Source organism: Octopus bimaculoides, chromosome 8 (assembly GCF_046866305.1).
Source record: "Octopus bimaculoides isolate indiv1 chromosome 8, ASM4686630v1, whole genome shotgun sequence".
In the NCBI taxonomy this organism is placed as follows: domain Eukaryota; kingdom Metazoa; phylum Mollusca; class Cephalopoda; order Octopoda; family Octopodidae; genus Octopus; species Octopus bimaculoides.
The window spans coordinates 60,251,762-60,274,461 of record NC_142935.1 but is presented as its reverse complement, the minus strand read 5'-3'; the positions used below and the strand labels follow the sequence as shown (position 1 = coordinate 60,274,461).

Below are 22,700 nucleotides of genomic sequence, written 5' to 3'. Positions count from 1 at the left end.
AAGGTCTGAAATTTGTGGGTGAGGATTGTCGATCTCAAAGACTCCAGTGTTTTACTGATATTTAATTTATCGTCCTCGAAAGGATGAAAGGTAAAGTGGACCTCGTCAAAATTGGAACTCAGAACGTGCATACTGACGAAATGCCGCTAAGCATTTCGCTCGGCGTTCTAACCATTCTGCCAGCTCACTGCCTTAAAAAGGTGGAAAATAATAATAAAGAACTGAACCGTAATTAAAACGTGAAGCTGACCCGTCTTCTAAATTTCAATTATATAATACCTACCACATTTTTCTATACAAAGATTTTGCATTTGTAAAGTTTTATACAAAATGTTCAGTAACAAATCAGAATGAAGGAATTACATCTGCAAAACCCATGGTAGCCTTCCAAATTATTTAAGAAAGAATTTAATTCAACCAAAGCATATTTTATAAATATATATGAAAGATATCAGCATACTTACTCCAGATAAAATTTGCTTTAAATCATGTGGTGTATATAGAATGCCGCTTGGAAAGTCATCTTCAGATTTAAAATATTGCTTTTGAGTTATCTGAATAGGAATGAAGAATATGTGCTTCATGTCAGTTTGCCGTAATAGGAGCCAATTTACCGTAATAGTAACGAATTTAACTTAATCATGGCGACAAAATACCTAAAACTTTTGTTCACAAACTAGAATTTATGAGGGTTGATTCAAATTTAGACACAAAAGCTATCACTTGATAGAGGGTGGGAAGATTTTAGTCGATACCACTGACCCCAGTACTATTTTGCTGCGTTATATTATTGACCTTGAAAGATAAAAGGTTGTGTTAATTTTCACAGGATGTGAATTCAGAACATATATCGCAAAGTGGGATTATCCTGTATAACAAATATAAATGAGACAAGCATACTAAATGTAGAGCAACCAAAGCTGCTTAATTAACTAGTGTGTAAATATATATATATGTACACTTTACGTTCGTTATAGCATATATGTGTTAGACACAGGCATACATTATAGAATGCATGTATATATATCTGCATAATTTTTATATACATAATGACCATTGATGATCTTGACAGGATTGAAATAAGTGTAACACATTGAGAACTCAAAAACTGTTTTCATAAGATATGTTAAAAGACTCATTACCGAACTGTACTTGGTGCTTGCAAGCAGCATGCTTTTAGAAATTTACGCCAATATCTTAAATGCCCACTCACTGTTCTCAAGTCTGCCTCTTCAGGGCGTCCCCATTGAATGTTTGGCAGAATGAACAGGCCGATGGAGTGAGATTGTTGAAATATTAATGCGAAGGCGTGGAGATGTGTGCTGTGTACAAGAGATTTGATAGAGAGTATCTTCTACTGGACCCCTCGCGAGTAGGAAACAGAAATTTGTTCACTTCTTGGTCGGTAGTGCTTTTATTTGATGGCGAGTACATGTTTTTCTACTGCTCTCTTCATTCACTTTCGCAGTGTCCTGAGCGAGGGGTACGCCAGGAGACCATTTGTTGAGCTTTAGCCTGGATCTAAGTATTGGTGACAGCCCACGGACTATGCAGAGCTCAAGCAGCCATTTCCCATTTTCGTTGATGTTGCCAAACCCGCACCGACCCAGGAACCCCGGTCAGTAACCGTGATCATCTCCCACTCTGGCTTCGAAGTCGCGAAGTAGCACCAACGCTGTTCACCATTTGGGATTGCCTGTATTTTCCTAGAGAGCTGATCATAGAACATATCCTTAGCATCTTGTGAGAAGGAGAGGGTTGCAGCATAAGCACTGATAAGGTTGATAGGCCTATCAGGGGTGTGCAATGGAAGTGGCAGTATCTGCTCTAAACCGTCACTGTTAAATTCTACCAACTTTAGCAGGGAGTTCTTCACGGTAAAGCCGACACCAAGCGCTCTGACTTAATCTGTACATTTCCTTTGCAAAAAAAAGATATAATCTCCTTCACGAAGTGTCCTTGAGCCTGGGAGTCACGTTTCCTGGAGTGCTGCAATTTCCACTCGGAGTCGAAGCAGTTCGTTGTTGATCACTGCTGTCTTGCACGTGTCGCTGACACGTCCGATACACTAGTTGTCATGGTCCTTATGTTCCAACATCCGAGACTGAATGCTGGTTTTTTGCGTTGATTATTTGTTCATCTTTCTCGGTGCAATATTTACATCTCACGATTCCGGATATTAGTTTTCCTAAGCTTAATGCACGCAGTGGAGCAGGTGGGTGGTGACAGGACAGCACCTTAATGTCTGGGGACTGTCCAGCTTGAGGCGGGCGGTAGCTGACCAGTGAAACACAATGGCCTCTCACTCCGTCAAAAGCAGCCCCTAGCGCCTTGCTCTTAAGCCAATTATGTGCTGGCATAAAACTTGCAGACTGCTGCTTTCTGTGCTTTGCCGCCGCGGTTAGAGGACACTGGAGTGACCTCTCCAGGGCACAGACCCGAGCTGTTTGTCGTGAGAGGTCGGCAGGTACCCATGCGACACGACTCCCCTCTCCACCACCATCACCAGTGTTATCCAAGGGAAAAGCAGAAGCCAGTATGACCTGGCACCAGTGGAGTTGCTAGGGGTTCTAGCAAAGATGAAGGAACAAAGCTACTAGAGTTCTTCGATGTTAATGGCTTGTTGATCTGCATTGCTAACTTCAGAATACGCAGTAGGCACTTGACGGCCTATGAACTTGGTGGAAGCAAAGACCACCAGTAAACAGGTTAGGAACATGCTTGTGAATGTAAAGTCCTTTTCCATTGAAAAATGTACTCGTCAACATAGTTTAGCCATAAGTTAAGGCTTAGAGCTAGAAGGCCTCACAAAATCAGCCAATCTGATAAAGATGACTTGGAAGCTCAGATCTTCTGTCAGAAATTTAGAGACGTGCTAATTAAAGCATTTATCGAAAAGGAGGATAAGCGTGAGATGCATTACAAGGAAGGCAATTGGAAATTCTCACGAAGAAAATCTACTGAAATCTACAGACCAAATTTGTGAGTAGTGCAAAAATCCATCGAGACCAAGAATGCTGTGGTAATGGAACAAGGAAGTAGAAAGAGGAATAAAATGGAAGAGGCAGGCTTTTCTAAGAATGAGGGTAGCAGGCAACTTTACCAGGTAGCTGCTAGAAAAGCTAAGAGAAATGTATATTTAGCAATGGGATAGGCAGAGCACAAGAGGTTTGCCAATACTTTCTAGCTCATGAGGGCTAAATGCACGAGATGTTGTGGATTGCAAAGCAGTGTACCAAAGAAAATCGAAATGTTGGAGAGAAATGTGTGCGAGCAGATGATTACACGCTTGCAGGAGGAGGAGGAGGAGGAGGAGGAGGAGGAGGAGGAGGACGGCGATTATGATATGTTGTGAGGAGATAATTATGTTAATTCTGTTCCGGATATAATATTTAAGGGAGAGTATTTGGAAATTTAAATAAATTGAAAGAAGTTATGTAATGGAAATTGCATCCATTCTTTCAACCTATTATACGCCCACATTTAATTTTTAAATTTTCATGTGAATTTTAGTTTTATGGGTTTTGCGTTCTTTAAATGACGTCCCATATAATAAATACGTTAGATATTACATAGCCATAAGTTTTGTGAAAGGTTGGCAGTAGCATCCAGTAGTTTCTAAGTAATTATCATGCAATGACCAGTGCGACTTTTACAACGTTTACTATTAAATATAGTAGTTTATGAACACTGATGATAACAACCTGACAAAAGAAGCAACAGCTGTCCGATTGCATCGGGACTGATCGGGTTGAAGTATGAAATATGAAGTCAGCACAAGGTCGTCTTTGAACCTCATGTTAGCTTAAAACAATGACCAATTATATTTGATTAAGATATGGTATATATATATACATAAATACAAAATTACATATCCAATGTATCCATTGATGTTTAAGGTGTAAATTTATGGAGATTTAGGTATTATTTCTAGTAGCTTGTTTTAGCACTTAAAGGCTCCCTATTTGGCTTGAAGGTTGATAGAGTTGTTTTGACCTGTGGCAGTATAGATTGGGTAACATATATTAATATGAGATATGTTTGTTACTGAAATGTAGAGACAAAGAAAAATGTACGTGCAATGGAGGTCTCAGGACAAAATGGAATTCGAATTCAAGACAAAAATGTGAAAGTAATGAGAAAGATTAACCAGATACATGAAATATAAAGCATACTAAACTTATCATGGGGCCGAGGAGAATAAGAATAGTGATAAGGAAGTAACAGTGACTTAAGAGAGGGTATAATATTAGAATACAAGAATAAAACAAATGATTACGAAAATTGTGTGATACGAAAGTATAAAAATATATAGCACTTACTTCTGCCAGTTTATGGTAAAAGTAAAAAGTTTTTTCGAAGTTAATATATTTAGAAAATAATATTTTCACAGTGGCAGCCATATTTCCAACAGATTCACTATAACCTCGAAATGTAGAATGAAACTGGAAAAAATCGGAGTATAAGATAAAATGCGCTAAGAGAACTGAGTGATAAGAACATGCAAATTTTGGAGAGTACATTTGTCCAGAAAAGGAAAGAGTGCGTGCATTTATAAGTGGCTCATTAATTATCCTTTCTACTAAAGACACAGGGCCTGAAATTTGTGGGGAGGGACTAGTCGATGTAATCGACCCCAGCGTTTCACTGGTACTTAATTTATCGACCCCGAAAGGATAAGAGGCAAAGTCGACCTCGGCGAAATTTGAATCCAAAACGTAGCGGCAGACGAAATACCTTTAAGCGTCTCGCCCAGCGTCCTAATGCTTCTGCCAGCTCACCACCTTATTAGTAGATCATTAATTATGGACAATGTTTATAAACAATACGCAAGATTAGTCAATATGCAAGAGTTGAAAAAATTGTAAATTATAAATAAAAATTATACCATCAAATGTAATCTGTGCTTATCACGTATAAAAAGAAACACTTACATTGATTATACTGCTGTCGCTTTGATTGTTTTCAATAATATAGTAATTGAAGAAAGGTAACTTTCCTGTAACAGCGAAATATTTGCGCAAGATACTGGAATGTTTGCCTAAAGAGTTTCGTCCAGTTATCATGGGAACTCCACCCAATGTTTCAGATAGTTTTATCAAATTTGCCTTCAATGTCATTGATACTGTCCCTGAAATTGGATCAAATGGAAATATCTTTTGATAAATATTGTTTGAAGAAAATATAATTTTTAAAATATTAAACAACTATTTCTGAAGAAGTGTTCAAATGGACAGTCAACGACCTACCGTCCTTCCGAGCTTCGCGCTTCACAAGCGATTGTTAACTTATTCATACTATGATTAGACTCCCCCTCCTCCTCCTTGTCTGTAGTGTTTAATCACACCTGATTCACCAATTATTATAAGGATGATCTCTGTTCTTAGACTCCACATTCAGGTTAGCCTATTTCAAGACATTTATATTTTGAGAGTTTCTGTTTCTTTAAGAGATAGATTGTTTTCTGTTGGGATTAGTCAGTCGATTAGAAGGCATTTTTTAATGATCTCTGATAATCATATTGGGTCAATAATCCCTGATTTCTCTATTTCTGTTTATAGGCATATCCAAGGGTATGGTTGCTTTGTCATTTTCTGCAGCCTTTTCCAAGATATGTCTATACCATCATTTTCTGTTGTCATTCCATAGTTTTGGCATAACTTCCAGTGCATATAGGTCCCAACTCTGTCCTCTCAGTGAATATATTCATTCTTAGCCAGGATGGGGCAGCCAGAGACAATATCTTTCAAATATGATTTTTAAATGATTTTAAAATGATTCAGTCGATACAATTGGATGGCGTCGTCGGACGTTGGACCGACGCACCAGTTAAACTGCTCGGGATCTGGTTTGGTCCCAACCTGTAGATTGATTACTGGGACGAGGTGGCGAACAGGTTGGCCAGTCTTACCCAGAAATGGTCTGAGAAGAAGCTGTCTTTGAAAGGTCGGGCAGAGGTGGCGGTTGCCTACATCACCTCCGTTATATTCTATCGCCTGACCGTCGTACCTTGTTCCGGTTACTACATGACCAGGTTGGAGCGTCTCTTATTTAAATTCTTGTGGATGGGACGCGTTCCAATGGTCAGGCGGGCAATGTGTTGCCAACATCTTCTGAGTGCTGTGTCTTCTAATGCGAAGACACGCTTTTAGGTTACACCACCTGTAGGGATTTCTGGACCTATGTGCGCTCCATTAGTGGGGCTCGTCTTTCCGTAACTCATGTCCTTGATAGACCTACTCTCCTGGGTGAAAGAAAGATCGAGACTGGGCGTCCGGCACCTAGAATGTTGTCAGGTCCTCACAGTCTCAACCAGTCAGGGAATGAATTTAGTGGACGATCATTTTTCGAAATTTATAGTGGATTAGTGAAGAGGGAATGCGACGATGGTCTCGGGGAAATTCTAAGTGCCGTGGACAACAATATGGCTAGTCTGTTCCGGAGGACCTTCCGGTCGGGAACTATCATGCATAATTTCCAGATATCTTTGACTTGGCAGTGCTACCAGGGTGTACTAAACTGCCTTCATAATTTCATCATTTGGCAACCATATGCCTTCTGTTCTGAAAAGCTTTCCTCATCTCATCACTATCGTATCACATTTTGTGAGACCAAACTCCATCTTAATATATTGGAGACTTGACTAGGTTGTTCAGTTCTACCTCAGTTTTTGTGAATAGAAATAATTTCTTAAAAAATAGAAGAATTTCTTAAAAATAAAAACTTATAAAATAGCTATTCAAGAAATTATCATTATTATTTTCATTATTGTTGTTGTTGTCATCATCATCGTCATCGTCGCCGTTGTTGTTGCTGTTGTTATTATTATCAACATTATCATCGTCATGATGTTGCTGATGTTTTGCTGGTATCCCACGGTAAAGGTTTCGTGCGCTGTTTAATTATGCTTTCTATGAAATGTAAAATTGGCTTTCAGATTCTTCGTCAGTTCCCAGAACCCTAGTAATGATTGGGAGACTCATGATCTTTTCTTGTTTGTTTTAGAATTTGAAGATTTCGTGCATGGGTATGCCGCTTGAACTGCAATACATATTTTTCTTATCACTACTTCATTTTTGCAGACTTTTCTATGCATTAAAAACTCAGGTCTTTAGACAAGTCTTAGTGAAATGTTGTAGCATTCATACCAACCCTGAATTTTGAATTGCCTCTGAACTAATTGCTGAGACTCTGGCGTAATATTCGCAATAGTTTCATTAAAGTCCTTTCAGTTTTTATACGTGGGCGAACAGTTCTGCCTTTTCTACCATGCTTATGATTTCGTTTACCCTTAATCTGTCCCCGGCATTGCTCATATAATTCCTGCCGTTTTTTATAGTTTACATAGTGTCAGTTTTCCTTGTCATTCCTTGTATTAGATGACTTCGCGAAGAACACTAATTGAACCTTCTTTCTTTGAATATTTGATTCCCTTTCCTTCACATTTATTTGTACTTCCAGGAATCCACACATTGTCTAGTCATTCACATATAAACTCCTTCAGAACACTTTCACCTGCACAGAAATCTAGATTGGATTTCACATTTGTCTTGGCAGACCCTCAGAGTTGTTTTCTTTTTTTATCAACACGCGCTTCAATCTCTTCCCCTGGCTCTTCCGACTTCTTCTGTACCTACGCTGCACTGTAATTAGAGGCGGCAGATTAACAAATAATTAGCGTTGGAAAATAATATTTGATGTTTGTTCCCGCTATTTAATTGCTGGGCTAAATATTAAGCTTGGCATTCGTTCCACCAGCGTCGATAAAACAAAGTACCGATAAGGTACTGTGTGGCGGTATGTATTTACCACCTCTCCTGAAAATTGTTGGCCCTTCTGTCTAAGTCAGAAGTCAAGATATTTAATAAGAAATTAGAATTTCGACACATAGCAATATACGTAAAGCTTCCAAGTTTGGTGGAAGTAGGGGCAAAATGAAACTTGAGTAAGGCTTTGCTGTAGTAGGCAGACGTGAATATAGTTATAGATTTGTTCTCAGATTGGAGATTTGACCCGATTGTTCACAACAATATCATCTCTGCTTAGGTCTTATCTGGTCTGGAAAGTTGTGCTAATCTAGATGTGTATTAAGAAGTTGTTATAAACTAAACTAGTATTAGGTGTTTGTAATCAAAACGCGTACCAAATATTCCAAATGAAATGTATTAAGTGATTTTTAAGATTATTGCTCTATTGAAACAAACTCGAAGATTTTAGACATATAAAAGAGACTTATGACAGATTATGGGAAAGAAAATATTCAGACCATGTCCAATGGACGCTTGATTACAGAACATAATGAATTGTTTTTCCTAGTTTTAAGTCTTAACAAGTGAACACCTAAGTCGGTTACTCATTCATTGCACATTTGGAATGTTCGTCCTCGAATACATGAAATGCACAAACCTTTGTCTGTACAAGACTTGTACAACTTCTTGATCATCTTAACAGGTTCTATTGTAGATTCGTCATTTGGTTCTTCAAGTAAATCTGTTGGGTTACAAAATAAATGAAACACTTACTAAAACGAAAATAACAATAAAAATCTGGAATGAACGTATTACACCCTACTTACCAGATTTGTTGAACATCATGAGTGATATATAGCTCACTCGAAGACTTACAGGGCAGTAAACTGTCTTGTCTTGATAAATGTAAGCTCTTAATGAAATTTATTTGTTCATTTTCATTAATAGAAAATATTTAGAAATACAGAATTTCTTTCAAACTGATCAAACTAGACAATATTACGTGCAGGTAACTAAGCCGTAAAAGATTACTTGTTTTTAACCAACAGGGAATTTCGACATTGCATTTGATGGTTTATTTTTGTTAAAATTAAGAAGCCTGATTCAAAGAATTTTTATATAACTTTAAACTGGTTCTTTAAATCATCGATATAGCAAACACCGATGATGGTACGATATTAACTGAAAACTATATTTACTGCAATAATTGTATATTTTACTGAGAGCAGATATACAGATATGTGCTATGTATGGCGTGCATAATTATAATGTAACAGTTTTAGTTAGATATGTTATATAAATATAATATTCAGATAAGCATCTTGTAATATTGTACAATATATATATGCTTACCTGAATATAGAATTAGATCTTATTTCGTTGTTTCTAATTACGTTGTGCAAATCCTTCAGTGAAAGTAGTTCTAAAATGGGATCAATTCTTTGAGAGACCACCATCAAATATCGGATATTGTGCAGTTATTTAATGAAAAGAATATGAAATATGGAACTGTGCATGCATATCTCTGTGCTTTTATACTAAATATTTGACTACTCTCGAATGTCTCTTTCGCTATATAGTTTTCGAGGATAATTACAGAGATATGTAAAACATAAGTATATTTTAAAGACGTAGTGAAAGGCTAATCGTTATGCAAACAACACTCCATCTATAAATATTCTCCGCACTTGGATTAAAACCCTAGATTAAGTATCCAAGAATGTTATTTATTCGACACATAGAAATTGGTCAGCTGATTTTTTTTGACAATTGGAGTTCATTAACAGTGACAATAAGATGTCTCCCTATTATGATTATTTTAGTTAACTAAACGTTAATAAAAGATCTATACGTACCAATAATGTTTTCATCAATGGATCGTTGCATTTCGGCTTTTACGTTCATTTCTAAGTTGAATTGCAATGTCTTTAGAGGTTTTCGAGTTAGTATGTATTCTCCACAAGAGTATAACCAAAAATTATCGCAAGGCTTCTCACTCGTGTTTAATTTCTCCAGTACATTATGAGCTGGTAAATTTCAAATAATTACAGCAAAAATATAATAAAACATATACAGAGTTCATGTTGAATTTAATGTTAATATATTGCAGAAAATGCATTTTTAAATGTATAAATATTATTATTATATATTTTGTTCTATTTCATGTTGTTCTTTTAGTATCAGTCTTGCCGCAACGGTTGGTGTACCACCATCATATATAAATATGTATATACACATACTTACAAGCAAAAATATGTATGTGGACAAGTGTAAAGAACTGCAGACGCCAACTTATATTTGTTTTAGCTATTCTCCTGAGGATCTCAGAGGACGCTAATCATTTCCCGATAATTTCCTATCCCAGTCAATTAGCCCACTTTTTTGGATGGGCAATAAATCACAGGTAGTAAATTACCAACTGATCGAACCTACCACACCATCAAACTACTTAAGAAAGTGATGAGATTTCGAGTTACTTACTTCCTGGAAGGTAGCAGCCAACTTATTCACTACGGAATCGCAGGGACTGCCTAACGCAGTTCTTGCATCAATTTGTTGGCGTTGTAAATGCATATGTCAAATACCTGGACTTCATTAAGATATTCAGTTCATCACAGCATCCTGTTAAAGAAACTGTTAAAAACTAAAGTCCATGGGAAGCTACCAAAATGGATTGAATACATTCTGTTGGAAAGAACCCAACATTTAGCGTCGATGGTGTTTGACGGAGCTCGACAAGAGTAATCAGAAGTGTCCTACAATGCATTATATTGAGAATACGCGTTTTCATAATTTATATTACCACAGCATTAACCTCATTAAAAACATTAGCAGTGGAATTTCCGAGAATGACTCAAAGGGTCTGAAAGCCGTTTACAGCGTAGGAGATGTGATGTATCTCCAATCAGATCTACTCTCTATAATTCAATGGGCGGGAAAACACAACATATAGTTAAATGAGTATAACACTGAATTAATCTACTTCGGTAAAGAGCTACCACATACTCTTCTCTCAGGTGTAAACCTCGTGTCATGAAACACCGCTAAGGGCCTCGAAGTAACTGTTGACAACTTAAGGTTGAGTGCCCACATAGACAGAAATATTTGACGTGGCCCGAAGAACGTGCCGTGTATCCTCAGGTTTTCCGGTCTGGAGATGCTCCTATTCTTATCCATCTATTCTTTCCCTTCAGCCGATCCCGCCATAAATAATGATGTCGGCTGTGGTCCCTCACACGAAACAAAATTGAAGCACTCCAGCGATTAATCACAAAAATAGACAACATGATTGATCTTCATTATTGGAACCGGCTCGTGAAGCTCATTTCCTCCAACGCCGCCATCAGTGGTACACCATTTTTATGATGCGAAAATGTTGTAACAGCATCGTGAAAGTGATATTAGTATCACCTTTAAAATTCGTCCTATGGTTCAGTCCCTGTGACAGCCGTCCTCTACAAAAGTCATGCACATGTTTCATTACAATATCAAGACTGGTTATTTCATCGAAACTAACTCTACTCTCTATACGATCATTCCAAGAAACATAAGAGAAGATTAAGATCTCATAACATTTAAACGGTTCTTGGATGAATATCTCAAACAAATTCTAGATAAACCGTCTAGGCTCGGATATATCTCTACAAGCAATAACTTTTTACTCAAAAGGGCTATGGTGTCCAAAGAATGACTGTAATATACAAAATTATTAAATGCTTTTTTTCCAGATGGTGCCATTAATTTAATCATAGCCTGGGCCAATTATGGCCCAATCGTATCTACGTTTATAAATATATCTAGGTGTATATATGTATAAATGAATTATTCCTCAACCCAGTATGTGTGTGTGTGTGTGTGTCTTTGTGTGTGTGTGAAGTATCTTCTAGTAAAATCCCATGTGACAATGCCATGTGAATTATTTTGGGAAACAAAAATTGTGTGGAAGCCCGTCGTCTATATGCCCGTCACACTAACACTTGATACACAGTGTATAGCAGTGTGGCAAACGAACCAATAGAATAAATACTAAAGTTTAAAAAAACGTGTACTGAAATTATACATTCAAATTATTTATCTATTATTATAATGTGAATTTCTAAGATTCAGTAAACAATACAAAGTATCTTTTAGTCATGCTACTGATCTAATGACATTTATTCTCTTGGGGAATTTCTTGCTAACTTTCATGCAGTAGTTTCAAAAGGTATGGCTTTGAGGATGCTTTCTTGTTCTTTTTCCGAAATCTTCTATCCAGTATGTCCCAGAAGTGTTCAACAGAGTTTATATGTAGTGACTGGATTATTTTTAATGCCATTCTCTTTCATCCGATCTTGTGTTTTTTTAGCTGTATGACAAGGACCCCAGTCTTACGTAAATATTCTTCTATAGTCATTTCACCACTGGAGAAGACTGGAAGTAGTCTGTTCTGCAGTATGGACGCATATATATCTGAGCTGATGTTTCCCTCACACTCCAAACGCTCTGATCGACCATTGCTGTAAATTGCTCACCAAATCATCAAATTCTTAATTATAGATTCTCCAGACTCACAATCGACTACTGTAAGAAAATAAAGCAGATATGGACTCACCAGAAAATATGTCCCAAAATGCTAGTGGCCTCTCCACCATCTAACGGGCCCAAAGGCCCAATCTTTTCCCCGATTGATATTGGCTGGTCGAAGAAGTGGCTTCCTTCTTCCTGCTCTGCCACAGTAGCCAAGTTTGTGAAGATAGCTGACAATTGTTCTGGGACTGACATGAATTTGTTCTGCTATACCAGAGGCCTTGCAACTAGAATTATCATCTACACTACTCTTAACAAAGCGCAGGTTCCTTTCAGAGGGCTGTGGTCGACATGGGCGAGATAATGTCGACTCCATCCCTTCTCCAGTGAATTGCACAATCACTCTATTAACTGTAGAAAGCCGGATCCCAAGGTTTTCTGTCACTGCCTATAGAGTCAAATTCTGGTTCTGTTCTAATTTTCCTGACATTCAGTCACATATCTCTGCATTTTTGCTTGTAGTGAAACCATGAACAAGAATTAGACATTTGAACATGTCCGAGGTTAATTCTTTTGGTTTGAAGTCTTCGCATTATCCGTTGATGATTCCGGCAGGTGACGAAATGTCCATCATATTTTTTTACTAAATTCAAACACTCCCAGCAAGTATTGAATAGGGAACGTCTCACTTAAAATTTTCGATAACAATTAAATTGTTTCATCGAAACAAATTTCACAAGGTTTTTGTGGCAGAATGTAGTTACAGTATTATTCGTGTTCGGCAAAGAATGAATTTCTTAAAAGTAGTCGGACCTTTTCATTGTCCGTCCAATTTTTGCAACCATTTTCTGGGTTATAACTAAATTCTGAAATTGAATTTGCTATACTGTCTGACGAGAACGAACCTGAATTAGTTTGGGACTTCAACATTAACTCCAGCATTTGTTTTTATTGTTTTTGTAATCACTGCTATAACTTTTGTTTTTGTTGCAACTGCACCACAGAGGCTAAAATGTCATCCATATTGACAAATTTTTCTATGATTTTGTATCAAAAGAAAAATGTTAACGTCCGACGTAAGCTTCGAATAAACTTGTCGCCACTTTTATATACTTCAATACGTTCGATACACAGATTTCCCTAAGTGGGGTCAGACACAACTCTCTTCAAACAACGTACTTCAAATTACTTCGCTAAAAACTTTATTACAATAGATACAAACTCTCAAAAGTTTGAATGACGTCCTACAACTTCCACGAACTCTAAACAATTCCTACAACTTCCCCCATCTCAACCAATATCTACTCAATATACGAGTTCGGCTAGTCCATTCCTGCAATCTCACAGGGGTGTCAGTGACTCTCGCCACAAATGTATGTGCCTAGAAACAATGTAAAGAGAGGCCTCATAGGATGTAAGATCTGTGATGTCAACGACAAGAACAATCTGGGATGGTACATCAAGCAGCATAAAGAAAACTTGCATGCTGTTGTTTAGAAATAACAGCTCGATACCTACTGAGAATATGACGCACCCGAAAACAAGATGAAGGACAAAAATAAAATAAATGTAAAAAGGAAAACAATGCATCGGCAGTACCTCAGAGAAATCCAAGAGAAAGACAAGACCAACACATAGAGATGGCTAAAAGATGCACTGATAAAAGACTTATTAATATGCGGCGCCCAGGAACATGCTCTTGTATTAGGTTAAAGTAAAAGTGACTAAGATCATAGATATTGCTATGCCTAAGGGTGCACGCGTCGATGACAAAGAGCTGGAGAAGGTGAAAAAGTACAAATTACTAAAAGAAGAGATTATAATAATGTGGGCTATAAGGAAAGTAACTGTTATCCCAGTAATTGAAGGGGTGTTTTTAGTACAACGAAAAATATGTTGAAGAAATTGAAATTGACACGATGGCAAAGTATGCCTTGAAGACCGCTGTATTTAGGACAGTTAGAAGCTTGAGACTGGTACTTGGGTCCTGAATATGTTCCACCCAATTACCAAGTCTTATAATTTTTGGAAAGTGACCCTGTGAGACCTCTGACAATAGGTCACCGTTTGTTATAGAATCAACCAGAGTAAGACCGAGGCACGATGTACTACTACTACTACTACTACTACTACTACTAGTAGTAGTAGTAGTAGTAGTAGTAGTAGTAGTAGTAGTTTCAAAATATTGCCACAAAATCAGCTTGGAGGAGGTGGATATGTATCAATTACATCGATATCAGTGTTCAACTGGTACTTATTTTATTGACACCTAAAGAATGAATGGCAAAGTCGACATCGGCGGAATTTGAACTCAGAACGTAGCGACGGACGAAATAGTGTTAAGCATTTCGTCTAGCGTGCTAACGATTCTGTTTGTTCGACACCTCCATAATGATAATATTAATATTAATAATTATAATAACAATATTGATAATAATAATAATAATAATAATAGTCGAATTAAAAGCTCAAAAAGTATGATGTTTGGACAAAATAAAACTTTTACAACCAAAATAAGCTGCTCGCATACAATGCCAAAACATTTTATAGAGGAGTAGTGAAGGAGAGAGTAAACATTGAAAACCTCCCTTCCATTGAATAAATTGAAAATATTTGGAAAGTGATGAGGAAACTCCACCCAGTAAATATAGGGTAACGAATTTCTGGCTCTCGTCGCTCCCGTGCGCACAAGAAATGCCAGTTCAGCTGTTCAATGAAATTATGACAGATTGTGGGAAAATACCAGACTGACCAGCAAGTGGTATTACTTAACTACTCACAAAGATTAATGAATCAAGAGTTGCAATATGTTTATCCATCACTTATAAAATTTTAATATATATTCTCATGAAGGAAACATGCATTCATGCAAGCGAACAATGCTTTTCCACTGAACAAAAAGGGCACCCACAAGACTGTATTAATTGCATGCCCCTTGAGAATTGAACTCTTAGTTCTGCAAAGATTGGCTACGAAAAGTCGTTTGACAACATACCACATTCATAGATCCTGAAATCGCTAGACAACTCAAAGTTTTATCTCGTAAGTTCACATTGAAACATGTCATTGTGGAACAGGAAACTCCAAATATATCATTCTAATGGAGTACTGGTTTCAAACAATATTATCATCAACTATGGCATTTTCCAATATGACTCACTTTCACCTCTAATTTATTGTATATTTCTAATCCCCGTGCAAGTGAACTTAACATAATTGGGTATGGATATAACATTGACATGCAAATAAGACATCTATTTGATATGGATGACATAAAACTCTATGGCAGAAACAAAGATGAATACTGTGAAAGCATTGAATAATGACATTGGGATGAAGTTTGGTCTTCATAAATGTGCCAAGATCATTTTCCATAAAAGAAAAGTTCAGTCGCTTTAGAGTTTGACATACTTATAAAAGAACTTGAGCAGAAATAAACCTACAGATACCAAGAAATAAATTAAGTCGCTGGAATTCAGCATGTAATCATGAAAGAAGATCAGGAAGGAATGTTATAGAAAGGTTCGAGCAGTTCTGAAATCTGATCTAAATGCATATAACAAGGTGTCGCCATAGGTTTCTTAGCAATCTCATTTGTTACTTATAGCTTCAATGTGTTGAACTTGAATCTCAGTGCAATAAAGAAAATTGATAGTAAAATTCCTAAGCTGCTGACTTGTAAAGAGATGCACCTGCCAGACGCAGATGTGGACCGCCTTTATCTTCTCAGGACCCAAGGAGATCGAGACTTGATAACTATTATCATTGTAAATGCCATGAGGAAGAGGAATGGAGAGAACGATACTCTTTGCAATAAACCTCTTCCAATAGGGATGGTTTTGGTTTTTATAATTACCTGTTTTGTCAGCAGTGGCAGAGCTATTTTCTATTTATTCACGATATATTTTACTTATTTTTATTATTATAGGCCGTACTTTATTTATCGGTAGTGTTTTCAGAATCCCTGTTTTGGGAACACTGTCAAAAGAATCCCAGTAATATGTCCGAACCATGCTTAAATCATTTTTTCTTTTCACTGGCAGAGTGGAGGCTTACATGACCTGCAAGCTATGCCAGCAGTAATGAATGACCAAAGAAAGCATGGTAGAAACTGCCCTAGAAAATACACAGCAATCATACACTTAGTTATGTCAATATATACAGATATAGAGATGACTAATACACAGATATTGTTCTTAGGGACTACCGAAAAAAATAATGTTTTCTAATCGACATAGCAGTCACAACAAAAGACAGTGTATCTCTAAGGGAAAGATAGAAACTCCTGTAATACGAAGATTTGAAAATAGAAACAATCCCTCTGATAATAGTTGCATTAATATAGTTAAACGGCACACAGACAAATACATAACGAAAACACTAATTCTTACGAATATATATATATAACATACAGAAAATTGCGCTGCTTGGCGCTGCTCACATTGTACTCTTTTACTCTTTTACTTGTTTCAGTCTTTTTGACTGTAGCCATGTTGGAGCACCGCCTTTAGTCGAGCAAATCGACCCCAGGACTTATTCTTTAGAAGCCTAGTACTTACTCTATCGGTCTCTTTTGCCGAACCTAAAGCATTGTTCAGGCGGAATTAAAATTGTTATATCTTTATACTACTAAAAGTGTTTGATTGTTTGCATGCTTGATTGCGTGCCTGCTTGTGTGTAATTTAAAACATTCAAACCAGTGCATAATGGGGAAAATACTCTGAAAGTAAGATGCCATTGAATGTGAATTCAAACGGAATAAAACAAGTTTCATATAAATCCGACCACAGATTACCGAGATATGCGGGGTTATTTGGATGTGGGGAGTACCTTTATAAACAGCCAAAACGACACATAACGGCAAAATACACCGAAAGTAATATAAACCTAAAAAATGCAAGTTGGTTGAACTTGAGTATTTTTTATGTCAGTTACCTTTAAACAGACACTATTTTAATTACTAAAAAGTATTTTTAAATGAATATGATTTGAAAAATACGAGTTGTTCGTACAGTAAATATTCATATTTAGGTTTCTTTAAACAGACGATATATTTAGTATTTAGAAATATTTTTAAGTGATGATTTACAAAAGAAAAAAATTCTTTAGGTATTAGGTATTTTTCTAAGTTAAAACGATTTTCTATTCTTAGATCATGCATCAACGGGGAAGAAAGTAAATATCTGGTTTTGTAACTTGAAACGTCAGTGACCCAACGGATGACGGGTAGTCTAGTCACGACATATGAATCATATTCTTACCTGCGTTCAAACTCGTGATTACTGTTGTCGCTGCTTGTTGATCTGCAAACATTAAAGTGAAGCACGTAAGCTGAGATGTCCATCGAAAACACACACATACATACGTACACACACGTTCATTCATGCACACATGTACACACACACACACTATATACATATACACACACACACATACACATATATATATATATATAAGACTGTAGAGAATAAAATTTATGACTTAAAGGTTTGGTTGCTGTTTAGGCACATATTTAGGAGTTGGTTATACTTTTACTTATTGAATTTGTTTATCGATACTGTTGTACATTGGGTAAATGTATTTGAAAGTTGTAGTTTCTGTGGTATGTTTGTTCCCAAACAACACTTATTTTAGTGCTGTTGAAACCGCCGGATTGAATAGTACTGCTCCACTGTCGAAACCATAATGATATCCGTGGGGCAGTTGAAAATGGAGGTGTGTTGGATTGTTGGTATGGCTGTTTTTGTATATGTAGAGTAGGGTTATAACACATCCTTTTGATATATATATATATATATATATATATATATATATATATATATATATATATATATATATATATATATATATATATATATATATATATATATATATATATATATATATATATATATATATATATATATATGTATATATATATATATATATATATATATATATATATATATATACAGGCACACAAACACACACAAACTCACTCACATACACATACATACATACTTGCAATAATAAGTGCACATATGCAAACAGGTATCAGCAAATGCACACATGCGCTGTCATCAAGAAGCATGCATACGTAGATCGTTTAAAATAGTTCTGTAAACCTCTTCTTGAACAATAAGCTCTACCTATCCAAGACTGGACGAGTAACCGGTCCACTCTTGTGTTATAGTTAAGGAAAACATTTTTTACTCATCAAGTTAGCATTAGTGAAGAAGAATTTTAAAAACATATCCACGTGTCATTTCGTATGTATGTTGAAGGCCAATCATGATAACGTAACCATCTACTATATCCATATTTACACTTATACCACATCTGCGAGCTATCTAAGATGACACAAATATTGTATTCTCATTGCATGGATAGCACAGTGAAATCAAGACGAACTTGGGCTGTATGAAACTTGCAAAAACAACTGGAACTTAGCTCATCCAAACTATTTTTTTTTTCGCAGCTAACTACTTTTGACAACAGGCAACTTTCAGTGTCCATAAAACGGCAGTCTCAGATAGCAACTATTATTCAAAGAATTGTGGTGGTACTTGGTTTTTGGAGTATATTAAAGGGTGTGCAGGGACGACAAAATTCATGATACCGACACTCACCACCATCATCACCGTCTCACAACATTCATGCTGCTTCATATTATAGTCCGAAGGGGATGATTATATGCGCACACGCCCCCCACCCACACACACACTCAGAAGCGCATACATACATACACATACACACACAAAACGCTTACAGAAACATGTACACACACAAAAACGCTTACATACACACATACACACATACACACACAAAGGCCGACACACACACGCACGCACGCGCACACGCGCGCACGCACACAAAGAAACACAAACATGCACACATACAAACGCTTAGATACCCACATGCAGGCGCGCGAGCACACACACGCAGGCGCGGTTTCACACATAGGCAGGCTATAGTTATCGCTATAATTATTCTCCTTCTTTTGTATATGGTTATGGTGATAATATATTTGGAATGATGGCGATAAAGATGATTTATTGTGAAGACTATGTTGACAATGATGGAGTGATTCTAATGATGGTGGAGGTTGGGGTGATGTTGATCATGATGATAAGGAGGATGATTAAGATGGTTATTATGTTGACGAGGATACTGATGATAGCAGCAGAGCTGATATCGACGACTGTGTTAATAGAGATGATGGTGAAAATGTTGAAAACTGCTGCTGCTGCTACTAATGATGATGATGATGATGATGATGAGGAGGAGGAGGAGGAGGAGGAGGAGGATGGTTGTGGTGGTGATAATGGTAATGAGAGCATTTTGAATTACGTAAAAAGAGGAAATGTCTTGCTTTTGGTTCCCCATAATTAAAATTTCTATTAATATACAAATCAAAATCGATATACGCAGCTTGATTGCCCCATAAAATCCATAGCAGAAAGATGTGATTTACGTCGAGAGACGCATATAAAGTATTTATGCTATTGTGCTGTGATTAAACTTAGGGTGTGTAAACTGAAAATGAATTTTGCATCGAAATGAGTCTACGTCTCCACAGTATTCGCCTTTGGACTGTACATAGTTTCAGTGAGGTATAGTAACAGCAATAGATTGCAGTAGATGACCGGTATGCTTTTTTATTGAAATTTGAATGATGAAATTGAAAGTGAAATACATTGTGTAAGACTGTTAAAAGCAATACAGGGTATGCGGATAATTTTTCTGAATCAGGTAAATATACGAGGTAGCGAAAATAAAATGCTAATTAAATTGAAGCAAAGGCACTGAGATGATAGATAAAAAATAAATCTAATGCGAATGATCTTTCTATATAATATACGCATCTTAACATAAAATGATTGCTGCAGTCTAAGCAAATTGTTTCTGAAGAGAAAAAATGGGATCCTTCTGATTTGGCGGACACCATTTGTTTTCTAACGGAACACTTTCAAACTTGGGATACTGGCAGAATGTGTCATATAAAACATCTTTTTCTCTTAGCCTTGTTAAGACAAGTTTGTATATTTGAAGTTATTTCATGTTCAAAGTTGTCGTATTTCGATAATTTCAACTAATCACTGACGTCTATTGAGGTGAAAACAATTACTGCTGTGTTTTGTCAACAACACCTTCTGGTTGTGTAATGGGATCTTTTCCCTTGAATAAAATTACCGCAGTTGTTTGTCAACAACAACTATCGGCGGTACTGTTATTTATGACGTTGTTTGTGCGTTTGTACTGGTTTTAGCTTTAGTGTTTTAGGGTTTTGGGGTTTTAGGGTTAGGGTTAGAGTTATGAATATTTTTGCCAAATTTGGTGAAAATCTGTTCAATACACCGCCACAAATGTTTCACCAAATTTGGCAAAAATACTCATAAACCTAACCCTAAAACTAACCCTAACCCTAGCCCTAAAACCCTAAACCTAACCCTAAAACCCTAAACCTAACCCTAAAACCCTAAACCTAACCCTAAAACCCTGAAGCTAAAACAAGTGCAAACGCACGAATGATGTCATAAATAACAGTACCACCGATAGTTGTTGTTGACAAACAACGGTAGTAATTGTTTTCACCTCAATAGACTTCAGTGACTGGTTGAAATTACCGAAATACGACAACTTTTAACATGAAATAACTTCGAATATAAAATTTTTTCTCTGTTCTATATGACAAAATATACAAGTATACGAAGTTTTTTAAGTGTTTCGGTAGAAAGCACACTAAATAAAAATTTTAAAAAATGGTGTCCGCCAAATCAGAAAGATCCAAAAAATGTTTTATTTCTTCTTCACTTTCTTCTCTGCGATGACATGGATGCAAATATTAGACAATTTAGGTCTGTATATAGTACTTACACTTTGAAAGAATTGTATACGGTTCCTAAATGCTGAGCATGTTGAAGAAATGCCTTCTATGTGAATAATAATACTAGATTGCTATCAAAAGCCCGCGCAAAAGTATACTATATGTCACTTTTAATATCTTAGGCGGCGAGCTGGCGGAATTGTAAGCACTTCAGGCAAATTGCTTACCCACACCCACACCCACGAAATATCTGGCCTTGTTCCAAAATTTGAAATCATAATTAGTTTCAACGTAAAGATGGCGATGTGGCAGAATCGTTAGCATGCCGGACAAATTATTTAGAGCTATTTCGTCCGTATTTACGTTCTAAGTTCAAATTCCGACGGGGTCGACTTTGCCTTTCATCCTTTTGGTGTCGATAAATTACGTGCTAATGAAACACTGGGATCCATGTAATTCACTAATCCACTTCCCCAAGATTTCAGGCCTGTACTATAGTAGAAAGGTTTATTTGTTTGAAAAGGAAAAAATAAATTACAAGATGAATACTACATAAAAAAAGAAAACTAATAATGAAATTTTCGCATAACTTTCTTGTGAAGAAGATTTAAATTCCTGATGGGAATAAAAGAAAAACAGTTGGTTCATTTACATCACTGATATGTAACACCAGTAATGACGAGGACATCAATATCTATAGCTAAACATGCCCTAATTAAAAGCACATTGTAACCTTGATGATCCCATCTTTCTACATTTAGGACAACATCATACAATACTGTTCTTTATTTTCATGCGAGTAGGCTGCCGTTTAAAGAACGCTTGACTCCTATTTCTTGGTGGTTGTAGATTATATAGATACGCGTTTTCTTTGTTGCCGTTATGGATATTTTTCTTGTTATTCCAATCCAAGATGAGCTTTGATCGAGATAAACTACGAAGAAATATATTCCAGGGTTGACCGACACATTTTTCTTAATAAGTTTTAGTGTATAGGAAGTGTTTTTTTTTTTTTAGTAATAACATATATGACTTGAATAAGTTTTGGCTTCCAATTAAAGCTAGAGAGAAGTAATTGAATTGATGATGATTATAAGGATGATGGTAACTAGGTAGAGAAGGATGGCGAAAATGATGATGCTGTTAGGTGTGGTACACGTGGTGGTGGTGTAGGTTCTTATGTGATTATTTGTGATGTACTGGTGTTCATATTACGAAGGAGGATACTAGCAAATATGAGATAAAATACTTTACCTTTTCTTTGATTAGCAATTTGTAGTTTTACGCTCAATCCCACTATTACGCTCAACATAAACAGCAAGAATAAAATCACGCCTGCAACATGCATCGGATTCCTGCAAATAGAATATATAGCTAAACTATTGCATATATTTAGAAAGGGAAGGAAATATTTCAATATATTTGTGATGCAAATGAAAGGCTTTAGAGAGAACATAAAGGGATCGAAATTGACCATCAAGAAAAAAAAGACTTCTCTCCATGTAGCATACATAAGTGCGTACTAACATTAATCAGTAATCCTATTCCTCGTTTCTTTTTTACATTCTTATACTTTATAAGCCAAGTACTTATTCTATCGGAGTGTTTTGTATATGTATATCTATATACAACCGTTTCGT

At 36.4% G+C, this 22,700-nt stretch overlaps 1 protein-coding gene across 4 annotated transcripts in view; it reads right to left on the bottom strand.

Moving 5' to 3' along the window:
* LOC149134422 (membrane metallo-endopeptidase-like 1) overlaps nt 1–22,700 on the bottom strand; it is a 238,691-nt gene that overhangs the window by 76,409 nt on the left and 139,582 nt on the right. For all 4 annotated transcript variants that reach the window (XM_089356557.1, XM_089356558.1, XM_089356556.1 and 1 more), the window contains 7 exons: nt 22,315–22,415; nt 17,516–17,557; nt 9,605–9,775; nt 8,407–8,490; nt 4,935–5,131; nt 4,323–4,445; nt 465–554 (listed from right to left, as the gene is read on the bottom strand). In XM_089356557.1, the coding sequence (XP_089212683.1) occupies nt 465–554; nt 4,323–4,445; nt 4,935–5,131; nt 8,407–8,490; nt 9,605–9,775; nt 17,516–17,557; nt 22,315–22,415 (808 nt within the window). The remainder of the gene's footprint in view (nt 1–464; nt 555–4,322; nt 4,446–4,934; nt 5,132–8,406; nt 8,491–9,604; nt 9,776–17,515; nt 17,558–22,314; nt 22,416–22,700) is intronic.